Below are 20,838 nucleotides of genomic sequence, written 5' to 3'. Positions count from 1 at the left end.
TTATGAACCTTACCTCTTTCCTGGAAAACTCATTGGAACTTATTACCCAGAGGACAACTATGCTGGTCACCTTTGTTTTGGAGCCAGACCGGAATGCTATTTTAAGACTTTCATTAAGACACTTAGATAAACTGTTTATGGGCTCAAAAGTTAGAGTTTTTCCTGATCTCTCTAGGCAGACGCAGGTAAGGCGCAAGGCTTTTTTAGCCCTGCGCCCCAGAGCCGAGGCCGTGGGAGCAAATTTTGTATTGCGTTTTCCTTGTATCTGTAACATAGTGCTGGAGGGTAAACAGTATCAATTCATGGACTCTAAACAGCTTATTGATTTTCTAGATGCAAGAATGGAAGTGAATGTTGTATGTCCTCCCTGAATAGCAGGCTGGAGGTTGACCTAAGAGGTGGCAGATGCAAGTTTTCTTTTATTTCCTGATAGGTTTTCTAAATCTTGGAATCATATTTCTTTTTTGGTGGACGAAGTTGATATTTGTCTTATTTTCCTGGATTTACTGATTATGTAAATGTAATATGTATTTCATTGTCTCAATGTGTTTGAGATTATATAATAAAAAAATGTGTTAAAACAACAAAAAAAAAAAAATGGAAAGAAAATGTCTTTCCAGTTAAGTTCAGTTTGTTTCCTGCTTCATCTGGCCAGGCGTGGAAGTAGCTAGGATATTCCATAACAGCTACATGATAGTATTCTCTTTTCTCTCCTCCTTCTTGAGTACCGGGGAGTAGAAGAAGTAGTTGTCCTGCAGCCATACCTTAGTTCATGAAAATAATTTTCTGTCTAGGCTGAGTACAGACAGGCACATAGACACACGCTGCAGATTTCAGTCTTGGTTTTCTAGCATCCTCCATTTTGCCTGACTGGGACTAGTACTCAGCAGTGCCAAAGGATTACAGTTGTACTTCTCTGCAGCTTTAGTGAAAAATGTCAGTCTTGCATAGAGTGCTTATTTTTCATCCTCTCCAAGAGTGAAATGTCTTCTGAGAAGTCTAGGAGATTTAAGGGTCAGAATTATTCCCTAAGTCACACCTGTTGTGGGCAAGTTTGTCCCTTCATGGTCACATTCCTCTGGAGAATTTCACACACCATGGAATTGACTTACATAAGAACATAAGAGCAGCCATACTGGGTCAGACCAATGGTCCGTCTAGCCCAGTATCCTGTTTTCCAAACAGTGGCCAAGCCAGGTCACAAGTACCTGGCAGAAACCCAAATCATGGCAACACTTCATACTACAAATCCCAGGGTAAACAGTTGCTTCCCATGTCTGTCTCAATAGCAGACAATGGACTTTTCCTCCTGGAATTTTTCCAAACCTTTTTTAAACCCAGATACACTAACTGCTGTTACCACATCCTCCGGCAAAGAGTTCCAGACCTTAACTATTTGTTGAGTGAAAAAATATTTCCTCCCTTTTGTTTTAAAAGCTATTTCTATGTAACTTCCTCAAGTGTCCCCTAGTCTTTGTACTTTTGGAACAAGAAAAAAATCGATTTTCTTCTACTCATTCTACAACACTCAGGATTTTAGATCTCAATCATATCTCCCCTCATCTGTCTCTTTTCCAAGCTGGAGAGCCCTAACCTCTTTAGCCTTTCCTCATACAAGAGGAGTTCTATCCCCTTTATCATTTTGGTTGCTCTTTTTTGAACCTTTTCTAATTCCGTTATATCTTTTGAGATACGGCGACCAGAACTGAACGCAATAGACAAGGTATGGATGCACCATGAAGTGATACAAAGGCATTGTAGTATTTTTGGTCTTATTTACCATCCCTTTCCTAATAATTCCTTGCATCCTGTTTGCTTTTTTGGCTACTGCCTCACGCTGAGCAAAAGATTTCAACGTATTCCCTAAGACACACAGATCTTTTTCTTGAGCGCTGACCCCCAAGGTGGACCCTAATATCAGGTAACTATGATATTAATGTCAACATTAAATTTCATATGCCATTTGGATGCCCAGTCTTCCAATTTCCCAAGGTCTTCCTGCACTATTTCATAGTCCGTATGTTTTAACAACCTTGAATAGTTTTGTATCATCTGTAAATTTGAACCCCTCACTCGTTCCAATTTCCATATCATTTATAAATATGTTAAATAGCACTGGTCCCAGTACAGATCTCTGCGGCACTTCACTGTTCACCCTCTTCCCATTGAGAGAAATGACCATTTAACCCTACCCTCTTTTTTTTTTTTTTTCTGTCCAATAACCAATTCCTAATCCATACCAGAACTTTGCCTCCTATCCCATGACTCTTTAATTTTCTCAGCAGTTTCTCATGAAGAACTTTATCAAAAGCTTTCTGAAAATGTAGGTACACTACATCAACCAGCTCACCTTTATCCACATGCTTATTCATGCCCTCAAAGAAATGAAGCAAATTGGTGAGGCAAGACTTCCCTCTGCTGAACTCATGCTGACTCTGTCCCATTAAACCATGTTTGTTTACATGTTCTGTAATTTTATTTTTATAATAGTTTCCACTATTTTGGCCAGCACCAACGTTGGGCTTACTGGTTTATAATTTCCCAGATCACCCCTAGAACCCTTTTAAAAATTGGTGTCACATTGGTCACCCTTCAATTTTCAGGTACTACAGATGATTTTAACGACAGGTTACATATTACTAACAGCAGATCAGCAAGTTCTTTGAGTACTGTTGGATGTTTGCCATCCAGTCCAGGTGGTTTACTACTCTTTAATTTGTCAATTTGGCTCGGTACATCTTCCAGGTTCACCAAGATTTCTTTCAGTTCCTCTGCATCATCACCCTTAAACTATTTCTGGTACAGGCAGATCTCTTACATCTTCTTTCGTAAAGACAAGCAAAAAATTAATTCAGTTTCTCCACTATGGTCTTGTCTTCTCTGAGGGCCCCTTTTGCTCCTTTGTGATCTAATGGTCCCACAGATTCCCTCGCAGGCTTTCTGCTTCTGATGTACCTGAAAAAGTTGTTACTGTGAGTTTTAGCCTCTGTGACAAGTTTCTCTTCATTTTCTCTTCTAGCCTTCTTTATTAATGCTTTGCATCTAACTTGCCAGTGCTTATGTTGCTTCTTAGTTTCTTCATTTGGGATCTTTTTCCATTCTTCGAAGGACAATCTTTTGGCTGTAATGGCCTCTTTTTACTTCACCTTTTAACCTTGCTGGCTGACGTTTTCTCTTCTTTCCACCTTTGCAAATACATGGAATGCATCTGGACTGGGCTTCCAAGATGGAATTTTTTTTAATAACATCCATGCCTGATTGTGTCCTAACCTTTGCAGCTGATCCTTTTAGTTTCTTTTTAACCATTTTCCTCATTTTATTATAGTCCTTTCAAAAATTAAATGCAGCTACAGTAGATGTCCTTTGCAGGTTCATCCCAGATAGTAGCTCAAACTTCATCATGTTATGATCACTGTTTACCAGGGAACCCAACACCGCCGCCACTCGCACTATGCCCTGCATGCCATCAAGGACCGGATCCAAAATGGCTCCTCCTGTTGGTCCTGGACCAGCTTCTCCAAGAAGCAATCGTTTATTACATCTAGAAATTTTATCTCCCTGGCATTCCCTGATGTAACATTTATACAGTCAATATCGGGGTAATTGAAATCACGCATTATTATAGCATTGCCCAATTTGCCAGCTTTCCTAATATCTGTAAATTTCCATCAGACAGGGCTACAGTATGCTACTTTTGGTTTTCTGAATTGTTTGGCAGGTATCCTTTCTATGCCATCGATTCCATGAGTGGGTTCTGGACTTTTTTGGAAGGGCTTAATGAGCCACCTTGTATGCAGAACAGAATTCAGTGTAGTTCAAATAAAATACCTAGGTTCCACAGTCCTGTCTTCTCAAATGTGTGATCAAGTAAGAAGCGCACTCTGCCTTGAAGGGTGATGGTCTAGCAACTGCTGTATGGTCTCATCCTTAGGTTGATAGGCATGCTGGAAAGAGGTCATCTTAGAAGCATTCTTGGTGCCACTTCATGTGATGGGAGGCTATTCCAACTACACAAGTTGGCATTCTTAAGGATTAATGAATGAGAGAATACAGCTTAAGGTCTTGGACTTAAAAACTTGGTGACATCAATCCTTGAAGCTGTAGTCTAGTGACGGTGATCATTCAGTTTTACTCTCAATTTCCCTAGCTTCTAATGAATTAAGGAAGCCAAGTAAGACTAAGACTTCTCACCTAGGGGGCTACAGCAAGGAGTCAGTGTTGAGAGAATGAATATCTAATTGTCTCCTCAAGGTGTACACATACCCTGTAGAAGAGAAGCTCTGATCAATTTAGTCCTAGCCCCATGCGGGACAGGATGTATGTTATTGGGCAGTGAACTTACCCAGCCTGAAGATGCCTGAGCTTAAGAACCTATAGTTTTTATTGGCTAATTGCAGTGTCATCCCATGTATTTTAAGGTCAAGGTCTTTAACCCTCTGTAGTTCATAAGGTCTACAAGGCGCATACTCTGATTCTCTAATATATGCTCTTTGGGTAATTCTTCTCTTTCCTTACCTAAATTGAGGACTGATTTGCTTAATCCACTAGTTCTGGTCTGGTATGGAAGCTAAGGAAGGAAGAATTATGTCTTGCCTGATAATTTTCTTTCTTTTAGTCCTACCAGACCAGTCCAAAAACATGTCCTACTTTATGAGCATGCTTCCATTCTGAATTGTTCTTCTCTTTTCTTGTTAGCTCTCGGTTTGAAGTACTTCTCTTTTACAGTGCCTCTAACTTATCTCAGTGAATTTTCACCTGCCTCAGGTGAAGAACTGTGTCAAGTACAGCAGTATCTTTTTAGTAAAGATATTGGATGAATATAAAATTTGACCAGAAGTGTGAAGGCAAGCACAATTGGTTAATCATTCAAAGTACGGGTGATTGACACAGAAAACTACTTGTATCTCTTTCTCCATTCGCTTTTTGATGCACATAACTCACCTTCTATAACTACCCTAATCACTCCCTTCCTTCTTCTTTCTTCCCTTACTTAATCGCTACACATTACTAATTATACCTGATATTCTGTAATGACAATGTTAACAAACTATGTAAGCCACATTGAGCCTGCAAATAGGTGGGAAAATGTGGGATATAAATGCAATAAATAAATAAATTGGTTCTGGACTGGTCTGGAAATAAAATTATCAGGTAGGACTTCATTTCTCTTTATGTAAGCCTTTCAGATACGTGGATGATGAGATATTTAAAAGCTTAATTATAAAATGGCTGTATTTGTGACTTTTCTGTTCAGATGTCCTGAAAAACAGAGCTGTTTGTCAGTCTTGGAAACTGCATTGAGTATCCCTTCTTTAGGATTAAAAATAATAAACATATTAAATGTGTGCTTTTTAACTAACTGGAAAATAGCATTATAACCTAAGGGTTTTCTCTTGGATTTAGGACTCTTAGCACATTCTGAAGACTTGAAACGTGCTATTTAATTTTGATATGGCGTTCTGTCAATCAAAGGATATTTCCAGACTAATCCTGAAAAACAGTGAAACATACTTAAGCCGTTTAGTTGTCAGTCTTAATGAGTCCTATATTTTCTTTCTAATGCAGGCTGCCCAATTCCTAAACCTGATGTTGTGTTAAGGCTCAAGCAAGAGGATAAGAAACCTTTCTCAGACCATTGTTTTAAGAAAAGAGAAGAAAAAAGTAAAGCTACCTCAAGTGAGTCAGCTCTGTTGCTGATGGTATTAAAATCAATGTTCTGGTTATATATTAAAGCTCAATTTTTATTTATTTAATTTAAAGCTATGGTAAACTTTGTTAATAAAAAAAATTAGGGAGGAAATTATATGGGTTGCCCATTGCTGTGCTCTTAAAGAGGATCTTGTTTTCTTTCCCAGGAGTGCTATTTTTATATTCAAGTCGACCCTTTTGTGTTAATTTGCTAATTTTACCTAGGAGAAGTGTCTGTGGAAGCCCGGACTTCAGCTTCCTTAAATGTAGGACAGATTACTTGATTACTACTGATAGGCAAGACAGAGTAGTGAGGAGAAGCTGTGCTATACAGTCTCCCCTTTGCTACCTGAAGGTGAGCAGTGAGGCAGAATCTCTAGTATTGACTGAAACCTAGAGCGCTTTAGGGGCCATTTACTAATGGGAATGGGACTTGATATACCGCCTTTCTGTGTGTGTTTTTTTTTTTTGCAACTACATTCAAAGCGGTTTACATATTATATACAGGTACTTATTTGTACCTGGGGCAGTGGAGGGTTAAGTGACTTGTCCAGAGTCACAAGGAGCTGCTGTGGAAATTTAACCCAGTTCCCCAGGATCTAACCACTGGTCTATTCCTCCATTCATTAGTGCATGGTAGCAGTAAATAAACTCTGCATATTTTTCTGGGCAGTTTTATGATAAGGAGATCCATTGAAGGACCAATTGGTTCCCTTGGTCCTCACTTATCTAAGGTTTTACAGAGGCTTAGGGAAAAAGCCACAGAAAAAGATGTAAGTGCTGTATAAGCAAGTGGTTATTTTGTTAGAAGTTTTTAACACACGAGTTCATTCTAGGATTAGAATTCTGAACTCAGTCCTCAGGACACACCCAGCTAGTTGGGTTTTCATGATATCCAGAATGAATATGCATTGCATGCACTACCTCATTCTATGCAAATCTTTCTCATGCATATTCATTGTGGGTATCCTGAAAACCTGATTGGCTAGATGTGAACCAAGGTCTTGGTTGCAAACCCTTGCTCTAGTTGTTGCAATCTGAGAATTACTGAGGTGTCCGGGTCTTGAGTGTAGTGTAGAAATTGCAAGAAGAAACATAAATGAAGGTTATGAGGGTAGGAGATAACGCCCCTTCTCTGGATTTCAATGGTCCAGTGTACTCGGGAAATGGGTGTATCTTTAAAATGATAAAATTTAGGGATATGTTAGTGAAATTAACCCATATTTATGACAAAAGATGGATTTTGTAGAGGGCTAGATAACGCGGGTCGCTTAAGTTTTCAGGACAAAAAGAGTATTTTCCCTGAGTATAGCATTGCAACATAGTGAAAATGTGTTTTTTCTTCAGATGTGCAGTTAACCTCTTTTGCTTATTGTACGTTGCAAAACTTAAAGCTGTTTTATAGGAATCCTTTTGTCTCACTAGATGAAGCAGAGAAAGTTTATATGCTTTACTGTAAAAGATGGGGTTCTGGTGGGAATATTGTGAAAAAGATTGTGGTCCAAAGAGGCACTTGATAGGAAGAATGGCGTGCACATCATCCTTTAAGGCCTGTTTTTGTTCTGCAGCTACAGATGCTTGATCAGTTGCTTTGGAGGAAAGGGCAGCAAGATGACTGTGACGCATTGGAAGAATATGAGATCCTGATAGACAGAAAATGTATAGTCTGAGTCTCAATGTTAGTAGGAATTGAGTACTACAGAGCAAATGAACCACACAAGTCTTGAACATTTTTGATTCCAGTTCCGCCAGGGGTATGGTACACCACTTTGCTCTCTTGCCTAGTGGATGATGAGATCCGTTTCCCTTGTGATGTCAGAGAACCTTCCTTCATTTTAAAAGCCACTGATGCACCTGCAAAATGGCTTGACTTCATGTTGGGAGAAGGGGTATGAGATTGTCCCTCCCCTTCCTGATCTCAGATTCTTTAACCCTTCTTTTTCCTTCTTCACCTTTGACTCCCCCAGTTCTCACCAGCTGAAACCAAAACCAAGCAGAAAAATAATTATGAGCCGGTTTCGGCACCATAACCGAAACTGAAATTCTTTTGGCCTCATTTTCCCCCCTTTTCTTTAACTTTCTGCAGTTCTCCATTTCCCTCCGCTGGAGTTCTTTCTCCATTCCCCAAACCTCTTTTTCTTCCCACTTTGGTTATCATTTCCTGTTCTTTTGCCAGCTCTTAAGTCCTTCCCCTCCTATTTAAAAAAAAAAAAAATTATATATATATATATATATATAGCACACCAGAATTGGCAAAAAAAATACTTTGTTTTATCTGCACATAATTAGCAAAATCTGCTGCAGGAAACAAGGACTGTGGATATAACAAAGGACATATTTCAGTGGAAACCAACAGATAACACATAACTAGGATATTATGTCAATGGTATAGTCTTTCTCTTTTTCATTCAAAAAGGTTCTTTACTAAGTATGTGCAGTACAGCACAATAGAAGATATGGCAACATCACTATGTCTGGTCCAGTCTAACAGACTGAAAGAACAACTGATGCAAGTGTCACCGTTTCAAAAGACAACTCGATATTGGAAGATTTACAGCTTTCTATTCCTCGTACTTGGAGTTAAAATCTGGAACATTCTACCTCTTGCCATCAGAATAGAAAACAACCACCTTAGCTTCAGAAAGAGACTAAAAACCTCTCTCTTCCCTAAGACTGCTTATAATAATCCATTATGATTTCTACCTCCTATCTTTTCTTATAATGTTTTTGATGTCATACATCACATCAATGATATGTAATTTTCTCATACCTCACACTAACAGTATCTGTTTTTGTTTCACCTAGATTGTAAACTGCAGTGAACCCTGGAAAGGGGATATTAGCAGTATATAAGAATTGATTTGAAATTGAATTAGCAATAGCCAAATAAAGTGTTTTGAAAAATGTCATTCCATATTAAGTTTAAAAGTTTTAATCAGTCTTCATTTGATACAAAAATATATAAAGGCTCAAAGATAATTAATCCCTTAATTTAAAATTTTAAAATGAATCTACATATTCAATTAAAAAGACTGGCTCAAAATATAATGTGAATGGTAACTTTTAATGTACATCAGCAATAGTTCATGTATTTCCCAAATCTTATCTTGTGAGGACATTGCTGTGGGGTATATTGGATTGGCATGTGAAATTGTTGTAGGTATTGAGTGTGTGCTGTTTTCTGTGTTTACTGAGAAATCATTGGATTGGAATGGGTAGTGCAGCAGCTTGAGAACCAGGGGAACTGGGTTGAAGTCCCATTGGAACTCCTTGGATCTCTGGGCAAGTCACTTAACCCTCCATTGTACCTGTGTATAAAATGTAAACCGCTTTGATTGTAACCACAGAAAGGTGGCATATCAAATCCCATCCCCTTTCCGTTTGCCCCATTCATTGTGATACTAAGATATAATAACTTCTGGGACAAGGACAGCCAAATTAAAAGTTTTATTTGCAGGGATGAAAAAGCCCCAAGCAACTATTATTTGATTACTGGCACCTGTCTTGCAGCCTTGCATGGCACACTGTATTGAAGATAACCTAAAAACAGCTTGAGAAGGTTCTATTTTAGCCAGTTAAATCCCATATGGTCTATGGGGAGAAAAATAAAACACGGCTCTGCACAGATTCATATTTGTTTACAGGGATGTAATCTATGATTTGTAACGGAAAAGGAAAAAGGATGGGAAGGGGATGGTTAAATGACTTGAAAGACTTAATATCAGTCTGTGATGTAGCTGTTGATATATAATCCATTGTTCTCTACTTTTTGATAACAAGAGCTTGAAAAACTTTGGTTTGTGCAAATAGGAATTTCCTTAGCGTCTCTCCGGACTGACCCAGAATATGACTGATGTGTTGTGCACGCCTTCCAGCAGGTGGTAGCGAATGACATGGAGACGGGGACAGAGCTTGTGGGGACGGACAACCGAGCCATGGCGAAAAAGCTCCATTGCTGCTTGGTGTGTCAGCGCAGAGGTCTTATGGCAGCTGGGGCCTGTAAGTACTACACTGCTAAGGAGGTGCCTTCAGTTCCAGAGTTAGCGTTTGCTTCAAGTGTTGCATTCTCTTCTAGAGCTCACATGGGTGCACTTTTCTCAAAGGCTTTGATTTTGGCAGGATCCTCCGCCATCTTCCAGTAGCAATCGGTTTCTGTGAAACGGCTTGCTTCTGCACTGCTACAGTTGTCAGAACCTTCTGTGTTGCCTGTGCCTGAATAGAAGGGAATTCCTGAGGGGGGGTTCCTTCCAAGTTTGTACTACAGATGTATAGAGCTTTCCTACTGCAGAAATCAGCAACTTGTTCAGCACTCCTGTCTGAAGTTTCGGGACAGCTTCGGTCCTTGCTCAAACGGCCTCTGGTCTCCTGGAGTTTAGAGAATGACCTGGCTTCAGACACAGAACCTGACATGCCTTTCCTGGAGGAGGATGGTGCCATAGGGGATGCAGATTTTTCAGAGGATCTAGGGTCTCTGGATCCAGTTGCAGATGCCCTCCTTCTCGAAGAAGATCCCTCTGTGATGAGGATTTTTCATAAAGAGGATTTATAGGAGCTTATCTCCTTGGAATCTGTTACCTTAAATTTTGAGTAAGAGTCTGCGACCGTACAGGAATGTAAAGTTGATCTTCTGGTCAAAGGCATTAGAAAGGCTGGCAAGATCTTTCCTATTCATCAGGATATCTGAGATATCATCCAGGCACAGTAGAATGTGCTGGATTCTCTGTTTCGTCTTTCTAGATCCATGGTTCGTCTCTGTCCTGCTTCAGATCAGGGCAGATATCTGCTCAGGTCTCTGGTGGTTGATGTGGTGGTCTCCGTGGTTACGAAGCGAAATACGTTGCCAGTGGATGGAGGCACAGCTCTGAAAGATGTGCAGGACCGGCGTATGGAGTCTCTCTTTTAAAGACTAGTTTTTGATGTCTCTGCTCTGGTGGTACAGGCAGCCATTTGTGGTTCCCTAGTGGCCAGGGCTTGCTTTCACTGGTCTGAATGGGTTTTAGATAGGATGTCAGATGACTTCTCCCTAATTGATGTGGAGGTTGCAAAGATTGAGATTGGGGCTGCTTTCCTGGCAGATATCTTAATTTGCTGAGTTCTTCCTCTAAGTTGATGGCCTTAGGTGTGGCTGCACATTGATCTCTGTGGCTTCGAGGTTGGTCGGCGGGCGCAGCTTCTAAATCTAAGCTTAGTAAGTTTTCCCTTTCAAGGTTCCTTCTTGTTTGGTGAGGACTTGGACAAGTTACTAGGACAAGTTGGTTAAGAGTCTTGGAGATAATAAAGTTCGTCTGTCAGAAGATCATCCATGGTCGTCAGGTTGTGGTCGTGGTATTATGCCTGTTTGATGCCATGGCTGAGATTTTCATCGTTTCCAGACTAGTGGAGGGGCTGCAGAGGTCTCAATTCTTTCAGAGATCTCAATCCTTTCATTGTTCCCAGCGTGGAGGCAGAGATACAGGATCTTCCTTTTAATCCCCTGTCTGTCCTTTCCAGTGAAAGTCTCTGGGCCCAGACTCTAATTCTTGTAGGAGCTCGTTTAGCTCAATTTCATTGGAGGTGGGCCCAGATTACCGTCACGCTTTGGGTTCTAGAGGTTATTTGCGACGGTTGTGGGCATAGAATTTGCATGACTTCTGCCAGATGCCTTTCTGGAGTCTCCTTGTCCGTCTCGTCTTAAGGCGGAGGCAGTCAGGGATACTTCAGCCATAGCCGGAGACACATCTACTGTATGTTTTCCCTCCTTTTCCCATGGTAGGCCCTGTGTTGAAAGGTATCACATTGCACTGGGGTCAAATAGTTCTCGTAGCCCCTGATTGTGGAAGCTATGGTACACAGACCTGGTTCAACTGCTGGATGGGGGTCCTCTCCATCTTCCACATGTACATGGTCTGCTGAAGCAAGGTCCAGTGCTCCTGGAGGATCTATGCCCCTTTGGTCTGATGCTTGGCCATTGAAAGGGTTCACTTGAGATGAAAAGTTTATTCTGATTCAATCACTGCTACCTTGCTTTAGGCTTGGAAATGCTCTGTTCCATGGCATATGCGAGAGTGTGGAAGATGTTTGAGGGCTGTTGTTCTGAGCACAGACTTTCTTTCTTCTCAGATCGTGCACATCCTAGTGTTTCTCCAGGCATGTCTTCAGAAAGGGTTGGCATTGGGTTATGTAGTTCATGTTGTGGCTTTGGCCTGTTTCAGGGGCCGACTACAGAAGGACGTCTTTTGCGGCTCACCTGTCTATCGTTCGATTCTTATAGGGAGCGAGCTGCTTATATGCCGTGTCCTTGAGTTGAACCGTAATTTAGTCCTTTGGGCTGTTCAGTAACCTCCTTTCGAGCCACTCCGGAAGGCCACCTTGAAACGTGGATAAAGGTGACCCGGTCGATTATTTTGTATCTGGATTTTCAAAAGGCGTTTGACAAAGTATCTCATGAAAGATTCCATAGGAAATTGGAAAGTCATGGGATAGGAGGTAGTGTCCTATTGTGGTTTAAAAACTGATTAAAAGATAGAAAACAGAGAATAGGGTTAAATAGTCAGTATTCTCATTGGAGAAGAGTAGATAGTGGGGTTCCCTAGGGGTCTGTGCTGGGACCGCTGCTTTTTAACATATTTATAAGTGATCTAGAAATGGGAGTAACTAGTGAGGTAATTAATTTTGCTGACGACACCAAGTTATTCAAAGTTGCTAAATCATAAGAGAATTGTGAAAAATTATAAGAGGATCTTGTGAGACTGGGAGACTGGGCATTTAAATGGCAGATGACGTTTAATGTGAGCAAGTGCAGTAATGCATATCGGAAAGTGGAACCTGAATTATAGTTATGTAATGCAAGGTTCCACATTAGGAGTCACCGACCAGGAAAGGGATCTAGATGTCGACGATGATACATTTAAACCCTCTACTCAGTGTGGAGCGGTGACTAAGAAAGCAAATAGAATGTTAGGTATTATTAGGAAAGGAATGGAAAACAAAAATGAGGATATTATAATGCCTTTGTATCGCTCCATGGTGCCACCGCATCTCAAATATTATGTTCAGTTCTGGTCACCGCATCTCAAAAAAGATATAGTGGAATTAGTAAAGGTAAAGAGAAGTGCGATGAAAATGATAAAGGGGATGGGACGACTTTCCTATGAGGAAAGGCTGAAGCGGCTAGGGCTCTTCAGCTTGGAGAAAAGACAGCTGAGAGGAGATATGATAGAGGTGTATAAAATAATGAGTGGAGTGGAACGGGTAGACGTGAATTGCTTGTTTACTCTTTCCAAAAATACTAGGACTAGGGGGCAGGCAATGAAGCTACAAAGTAGTAAATTTAAAACTAATCGGAGAAAATTTTTCTTCACTCAACATGTAATTAAATTGTGGAATTTGTTGCCAGAGAATGTGGTAAAAGTGGTTAGCTTAGCGGGGTTTTAAAAAGGTTTGTAGGACTTCCTAAAAGAAAAGTCCATAGACCATTATTAAAATGGACTTGGGGAAAGCCCACTGCTTATTTCTAGGAAAAGCAGCATAAAATGTATTGTACTTTTTTGGGATCTTGCCATGTACGACCTGGATTGGCCACTGTTGGAAACAGGATGCTGGGCTTGATGGACCTTTGGTCTGGCCCAGTATGGCAATACTTCTGTACTTATGTAGTGTTCTTGGTGGCTGTTGCATTGGCACATAGGATATCGGAGCTTCAGGCTCTCTTTTGTCTGGATCCCTTTCTTCACTTTTTAGAGGCAGGGGTCTCCATGTGCATGGTTCCTTCCTTTCTTCCGAAAGTGGTTATCAGCATTTCATCTCAACCAATGTGTGGAGCTTCCGTCCTTTCGCAGAGAGTCCTCATTAGATATTTGGAAATCACGAATGAGTATCACAAATTGGACAGACTGTTTGAGATTTTTGGTAAACAGAGGTATGCCCTCATGGCTTCCAAGCCCCCAGTTGCTAAATGGCTGAGAGACACTATTGCTCAGCTTATTTGCTTGCAGAGAAGCAGGCTCTTCAGGCCTTGTGGGCTCATTCTACGAGGCATATAGTGATATCCTGGGTGAATACTTCCTTACTGTTTCTGGTGGATATTTGCAAGGTGGACTACATGGTCGATGCCTCATACCTTGTCAAGCAGTATGGGGTAGGCATTGCAGCACACTGGGAAGCCAGTTTTAGAACTTTGGCATGGTGTCGGCACCAGGATTCTGCCACTGTAGGTTATGGAATAGTGGGAAGCTACGTAATGGTCTTACCTGATAGTTTTCTTTCCTTTTGTCCTTCCCACTATTCCAGAGGCCCGTCCAAATATTCCAAGATGTTTAGTTGGTGCGAAGTAATGGGTCAAATAACAATCACCTTGCATGGTGCTTCCTGTATATTTCTTGTTCACCACAGGTTGTCTGGAGATGAGAGAGGTCCACATATGTTTTCTCATGTGGTTATTGTTAGGTTAACAAGTTGTTTAAGATTTTTGTGTTTATTCTGAGTTTCTGCTTACTACTTGTCTACGTAAATACTGAGAAGGTGGACTGGATGCCAAGAGAGATTGTCTCAGCTAAGTTTTCAGTTCTCTATCTCCACCTGCTGGTTGGTAGATACAACTATCCTACAGGTTCTGGAATGGTGGGAACGACTAATGGAAAGAAAATGATCAAATAAGACCTAATTTCTCCATATGAACCATCAGCATGGCAGCGAGTGGTAGCTAAGGGGAATAAGCCAAAGAAGCTTTTGCAGACACTAAAGAAGGAGCGGATATAACGAGAATCAAATTTTGAGGCTAATTGAAGTGATAGTAATGAAATAACTGTTCGTAACTGTAGATGGACAAAAGGAGTCTGAACTAAATTTGAGAGATGAACATTTCATGGACAGTAAACGGCACTCATAGGCAAGTGTTCTTTGATAATTCATGGGTGAGATGTGAGGGAAAGTACATGCTTAAAGGAGGAAACTGAGGGGGTGGGGTAGAGGAATAGGTGAGGTGGGAGGTGTGGAGGTGGTGGTTTTTTTTATTTTTTAAATGAATAGTGGGAGCCAGCCAGACATCTGCAGTGGGTCATTTCTTAAAGATGGAGTGGTGCATAAGGAGAGTGGATAGGTTGGTGTGGAGGGGGAAGAGAGTTGTGAAAGAGGAGGACTACTACTACTACTACTATTTGGCATTTCTATAGCGCTACAAGGCGTACGCAGCGCTGCACAAACATAGAAGAAAGACAGTCCCTGCTCAAAGAGCTTACAATCTAATAGAGGAGGGGTTACCTAGAATGCCAGATAGTAGGACATTATTTTGTTCATTTGGGTGAGACTTAAGGATCTAAAACTAGTCTCATGGAATGTGAAGGGTCTAAATTTAGGGCCCAAGCTGATGTGCACAGTTTGTTATCAAGGAATTGTAATATTTGGGCACTGAAATTTTTTCTTATTGCAAGAAATGCAATTATGAAAATAGCATGAGCATTATACCAAAATTCCTTTCCACATATATTTTTAACAGTTAATCAGTGGGCACTAAGAAAGGGAGTGGTAGGTATTTTTATGTATGGGAGAAGAAAAGTGAAAATTACAAAAGAGATCCGGAATGTTGGAATGAGCAGGGATACTATTTATCTTGGAAGGGAAGGTAGATGAGGGAACAAATGATAGTTGTAGAGGTTTATGCTTCTTAATCAGGGCTGGGGGATTTCTATGATAAATTGGGAGAAGTATTGGGAGCTAGAGAGGGGGAGGTTGGTCTGATAGTGGGAGGGGATTTTAATCTGCCACTGAACCCCAAATTTGACAGTATAGGGAAAGGGGGGGGCTAAATCTTGGAAACCATAGCGTTTGGTTTATTTAATAAAATTGCTGGAATTGGTGGATACGTGGAGGGGCATAATCAAACGGGGTGCCCAAGTTTTCCTGAGGGTGTCCTCGCAGGACGTCCCCTGCGAAGGGGCAGGGAAACCCGTATTATCGAAACAAGATGGGCGGCCATCTTTCGTTTCGATAATACGGATGGGGACGCCCAAATCTCCACGTTTAGGTTGACCGTAGAGATGGTCGTCCCTAGAGATGGTTGTCCCCGATTTTCGGTGATAATGGAAACCAAGGACGCACATCTCAGAAACGACCAAATGCAAGCCCTTTGGTCATGGGAGGAGCCAGCATTCGTAATGCACTGGTTCCCCTGACATGCCAGGACACCAACCGGGTACCCTTGGGGGCACTGCAGTGGACTTCAGAAAAAGCTCCCAGGTGCATAGCTCCCTTACCTTGTGTGCTGAGCCCCCAAATCCCACTCCCCACTATACACCACTACTGTACCCACATCTAGGTGCCCCCCTTAGGGATGAAGGGGGGCACCTAGATGTGGGTACAGTGGGTTTCTGGTGGGTTTTTGAGGGCTCACATTTACCACCACAAGTTTAACAGGTGGGAAGGGGGATGGGCTTGGGTCTGCCTGCCTGAAGTGCACTGCACCCACTAAAACTGCTCCAGGGACCTGCATACTGCTGTCATGGAGCTGGGTATGATATTTGAGGCTGTAAAAAATAATTAAAAAAAAATTTTTTTTTAGGGTGGGAGGGGGTTAGTGACCACTGGGGGAGTAGGGGGAGGTCATCCCCGATTCCCTCTGGTGGTCATCTGGTCATTTAGGGCACATTTTTGTGGCTTGGTTGTAAAAAAAAAAAAAGGACCCGGTAAAGTTGGCCAAGTGTTCGTCAGGGACACCCTTCTTTTTTCCATTATCGACCGAGGATCACCATGTGTTAAGCACGCCCCAGTCCCACCTTCACTACACTTCCGACACGCCCCCGTGAACTTTGTTCGTCCCTGCGACGGAAAGCAGTTGAGGGTACCCAAAATCGGCTTTCGATTATGCCGATTTGGGCGACCCTGAGAGAAGGACGCCCATCTCCCGATTTGTTTCGAAAGATGGGCGCCCTTCTCCTTTGAAAATGAGCCCAATAGTGTCACAAAGAAGGGAATACAAAAGAGTACACTTCTTACTCAAAGGTACATCAGACCTATTCTCATTTTGATAGACAAAAAGTGGGTGTTGAGTATACAGAAGATGGGAGTGGAACCCATTGTGATATCAGATCAAGGAGCAGCATGAGTGGAGGTAACTTGTGAAAGGGACTTGTTTCAGTCGATTTTGGTGGTTAAATATTAGAAGTACCAGCAGTTTGTGAACATGTAGCTCAGGAACTGGATAGATATTTTAGCTGTAATGATGATGATCAGGTCAGTCAGTCTACATTGTGGGAAGGTATGAAGGCAGTCATTTTTTTTTTCGGGGGGGGGGGTGGGGGAGAGGTCCTCATTTCACTGGCAGTACATGTTAAGAGGACACAACAATGCAAGCAGAAGGAATTGCAGAAGATGGAGACTCTGTAAAAGCAACATAAAGTTAGAGGGGAAAAGAGAGGGTACAGAGATTTGGAGAGAAGTGAATGAGTTAGAATCTGCACATATAGGACTAAATTCTATAAATGGTGCCATAAAAGCCTCACTAAGCACTATTCTATAAACAGTGTTAAAAGTTAGTTGCCATTTATAGAATAGCGCTTAGTGCCAGGAACTGCACCTAACATTAGGCACAAGAATTTACACCAACTAAATTGTGGTGTAAATGCTTTCGCCTAAATTAAGCACAGAGCCCCCCCCCTTATTTTGTAACGGCACACATAAATTGCAGGGATATCCCTGATCTGCCCATGATCCTCCCATAGCTGTGCCCCCTTTTTGGAGCCATTTGGTGCCGGTCCTGGAGCCTAAAAACTGTACACGTAAATTTTAATTAATGCCAGCACTGATAATTGTTAGGGTCCTATTATCAGTCCTAATTGTCTCACTGTTCAGATAACTTGAGCATGCAAATTTGGCACACATCCAAATTTGGGTTCACAGTTTTTAGCGCTATTTATAGAATTTGGGGGTTAGTGGTTCTTATTAAGCAGCAGTATTAAAGACCCAGAAAAAAAAGTTATTATCTTGAAGATACAAGATACTCAGGGGGTGCTAAAGGAGGATGATGTGCAGATCTAGTCATGATTTCAAGAGTGGTAGGAGAAGGGGGCTTTTCTGGTCCTGGAAGAAATAACCACGAGCCAGTTGTTGTGTGCTAATGCAATTGGCTAGCGCTTGTTTGTTTTTACTTTGTTTTTGTCTGTTCAGATATCAGGGGTGGGGAAGTAATTAGGGAGGGGAATGGGGGTGGGAAAGAAGTTTTGGTGGGGATATTTCATAATCATATTGAAAATGTGATTATCTGTTTGATACAAATTATGGATGTAAAGTGGTTGCTGGATTGTCACAATAAAGATATAAATTATTAAATAAAAAAAGGAAAATAGAGAACCCAAAGAAAGGTGTGCTTATTCTTGTAAGAGTGAAAAAAAGAAACAAAATATATTCCCTTTCCCTGCTCCTCTCCCTAAAAAAGAAAAGTGGTTTATTGGTCTATATAGTAGAAAGGACTTGTACAAGCACAAGGTTTCCAGAAATTCAAAACTTGTTTGACTAGTCACAGTGGGTTTTCAACTGCTCCTGTCAACTACGTTATCATATCGTGGGCTCAGTGTTTGAAAACCTTTTTTTTTTTTTTTCTTGTCAGGTGAGCCAGTTTTCAATCCTGACATGTCGTTGTGGATCAAGGAATTGGAGCCACCAGATTCCAGCGTTGAAGATGATCATGAAACAGACAGAGGAGAAGATATTTACAGCCCTACTACAGGTGACTTGCAGAAGAACAGGGTCTCTATTTCCCTTCTATTTGGAAGTACTTAAAAATCTAGAGAAATTGGAGATGAGGCTGGTAACAGTCCTCATGATCACACAGTGATTCACCTAGATGCCAGCCTCATAATGTATGCTACCTAGATTTAAAAGGGAGCTGGAAGATAGTTGAAAATGGAGAGTAGTTATGAATAAAGGCTCTTGACAGATTAGTGCAAATAGATTATGGTACCATTTGCTCAAAGGAGTGGGAGAAAACTGCCAGGCCACAAATAAAAATGTGACATTTTTTTTCAGTTCCAAGACTTAATTTATCCCTTATATAAAAACTCTTTGAGTTCCATTTTTAGTGGGGTGGGGGGGGGGGGGGGGGGGGGAGGGTTCTAAGTAAACATATACCTGAAATAAAATCCCAGATTTCCAAACAGCTTTTATGTTAGCTGTGCTGGTTTGAAAATCAAAGTGTCTACTGTTTTTTGGGCTTGTGTGCCCATGCTTTGTGTAAGATGGTAGCATGTTGTTAAAAGGTGAAATTTTCTGCCCCTAATGTGCAGCTCCTGGCAGAACCCTTCACACCATAGGGAGAGCAACTCTTCCCCCTTTCTAGGAGGCAGAAGAACATGGTGTGCACTGTGCCTCTTGGCATTCCCCCCAGCAATACAACTTGTGCATTTCCCTACCCCTGGACGCTAGAGGATCTAAAAAAAATACTTAAGAGCTGAGGTTCCTGGACCCAGGAATAACATAGCCTTTATTTAATGCATGCTTCTTTGGCTGATTCTTGGTAAGTACATATAATTAGGTATGATTCTGCTTTTACTCCCACAGATTGTTAAAAGTATTGTCACTACAAGCCAGACTAGAGAATGACACAGGGACAAAGTTTGTCCCCACGAGCTCTGCCCCCATCCATAGAAGCCTCAACAGTTGATTTTATATTTAAATCTTTTTATTACAGTATAAAAATGAACAATAATAAATCAAAAATAGACGATACATCCCCCCATCTTCCCTCCCTCCTCCCCTGCTTTCACCAGTTGATCCCCTCCCTTACATTCCCTCCCTGACCCACTACAAGAAACACCCTTCCCTGCTTCCATTCAGCAAATATGAAGCACTCCGTATACTCTTAAACTAGTGTTCTCTGTTCTGTTTTTTAAATCCGTGGATGGAATAGTAAGTCATCCACAATATCGGGATTCAGTCGAGCTCTTCTTTCTTCCACTGTTCTTCCTGCAATAGAAAATGCCCTCTCCGAAGACGTGCTGGTAGCAGGAATGCACAGGATCCCCCGTGCAAGTTTTGCTATTTTTGGCCAGCACTTTTCCTTATTTCTCCAAAATGATGAAACATTGTCAGAACCATCATCAGTCAAACATAAATAACTGTCAAATTCGTGAACAATAGCCTTCCGAGAAGACGTTCTATAAAAGTAGCTTAGAAAACTAATGCTGACGTCCATCTTCCTTTCTTTGGAGGGGCCCAGCCCAGACTCTTCCACAGATGCAACACTTTCTGAAAGTGTGGATTGTGGAAGATCCCCGAGATGTTGATGGACTTGAGTCTTCCATTTCAATTTCAAGCTGCTGGTATAACCTTCTCAAAGATTCTGTTGCCTGTATTTTAACATCCTCGGTGAAGATAATTGGATTGTCTTTCAGACATGGGTATAGAAGGCAAGCAAAGTTGTGTAGTGGATGAATCCGAAAATAAGTCTCAATCAGGTTTTGGAAGTGCTCCTTCATGCTAGCAATAATGAATGAATCAGTTGCAGTAAAAATCAGATGCTTCAACAACTGGGCACGGGTTGGAATGATATTGCAGATTGTAGGGGTTTGATCAGCAGACAATACTTTTGTTGCTGTCTCAAAGGCAGACAAGAGGCAAATGATGTCATTTAACATGGCTTCATTCAAATCCAAAAGCAGCTTCTGCAGTTTTTTATCATTGAATTCAGCTGCCAGTTGTTTAAGATGTGTTAAGTTTTTATTAATTGAGTCTAGCATTGTTTCTCCGAGGACAAGCAGGCTGCTTGTTCTCACATGTGGGTCAACGTCCGCGGCGGCCCAGGAATCGGAAAAAATTTTGCAAGCAAAATAATAGTCTTTCTAGAGAGTTCCGCATGTTCGAACGACTTCCCGCCCGCCACGCAAGCATGGCTCTTTAGTTCTTTTTTTCTCTGTGGTGAGGTGTGTTTCGTTTTCGCGTCGCTCCTCTCTCAGGCCCAGGAAGAACTTCTCTGTGAGATTCTCACCTCTTCTTTTGTTTTTTCTTTTAAATATAAAAAAAAAAAAAACTAGTTTCAAGTACTTTTGCCATACAACTTTTACTTTTTTCCCTGTTAAAGTTTCCTTTCTTTTTCAACGCGGCCGGCCGTTGAGCCGCGCAATTGGGTTTTTCCCCTTTTTTGTGCTTTTTCTTTTTTGGCACAATCACGTTGTTTGATTTCGT

General features: G+C 41.3%; 1 protein-coding gene across 4 annotated transcripts in view; it reads left to right on the top strand.

Moving 5' to 3' along the window:
- The window catches only part of LOC115474281 (zinc finger protein interacting with ribonucleoprotein K-like), a 75,985-nt gene that overhangs the window by 29,969 nt on the left and 25,178 nt on the right, over positions 1-20,838 (top strand). For 3 of the 4 annotated variants that reach the window (XM_030209682.1, XM_030209684.1, XM_030209683.1), the window contains exons 6-7: positions 5,566-5,676; positions 18,266-18,385. In XM_030209682.1, coding sequence (XP_030065542.1) covers positions 5,566-5,676; positions 18,266-18,385 — 231 coding nt within the window. The remainder of the gene's footprint in view (positions 1-5,565; positions 5,677-18,265; positions 18,386-20,838) is intronic. The other variant, XM_030209685.1, reaches the window with a different exon arrangement.

Source organism: Microcaecilia unicolor, chromosome 7 (assembly GCF_901765095.1).
Source record: "Microcaecilia unicolor chromosome 7, aMicUni1.1, whole genome shotgun sequence".
In the NCBI taxonomy this organism is placed as follows: domain Eukaryota; kingdom Metazoa; phylum Chordata; class Amphibia; order Gymnophiona; family Siphonopidae; genus Microcaecilia; species Microcaecilia unicolor.
Note: the sequence above shows the minus strand (reverse complement) of the source record. Positions and strands in the feature narration are given on the sequence as shown.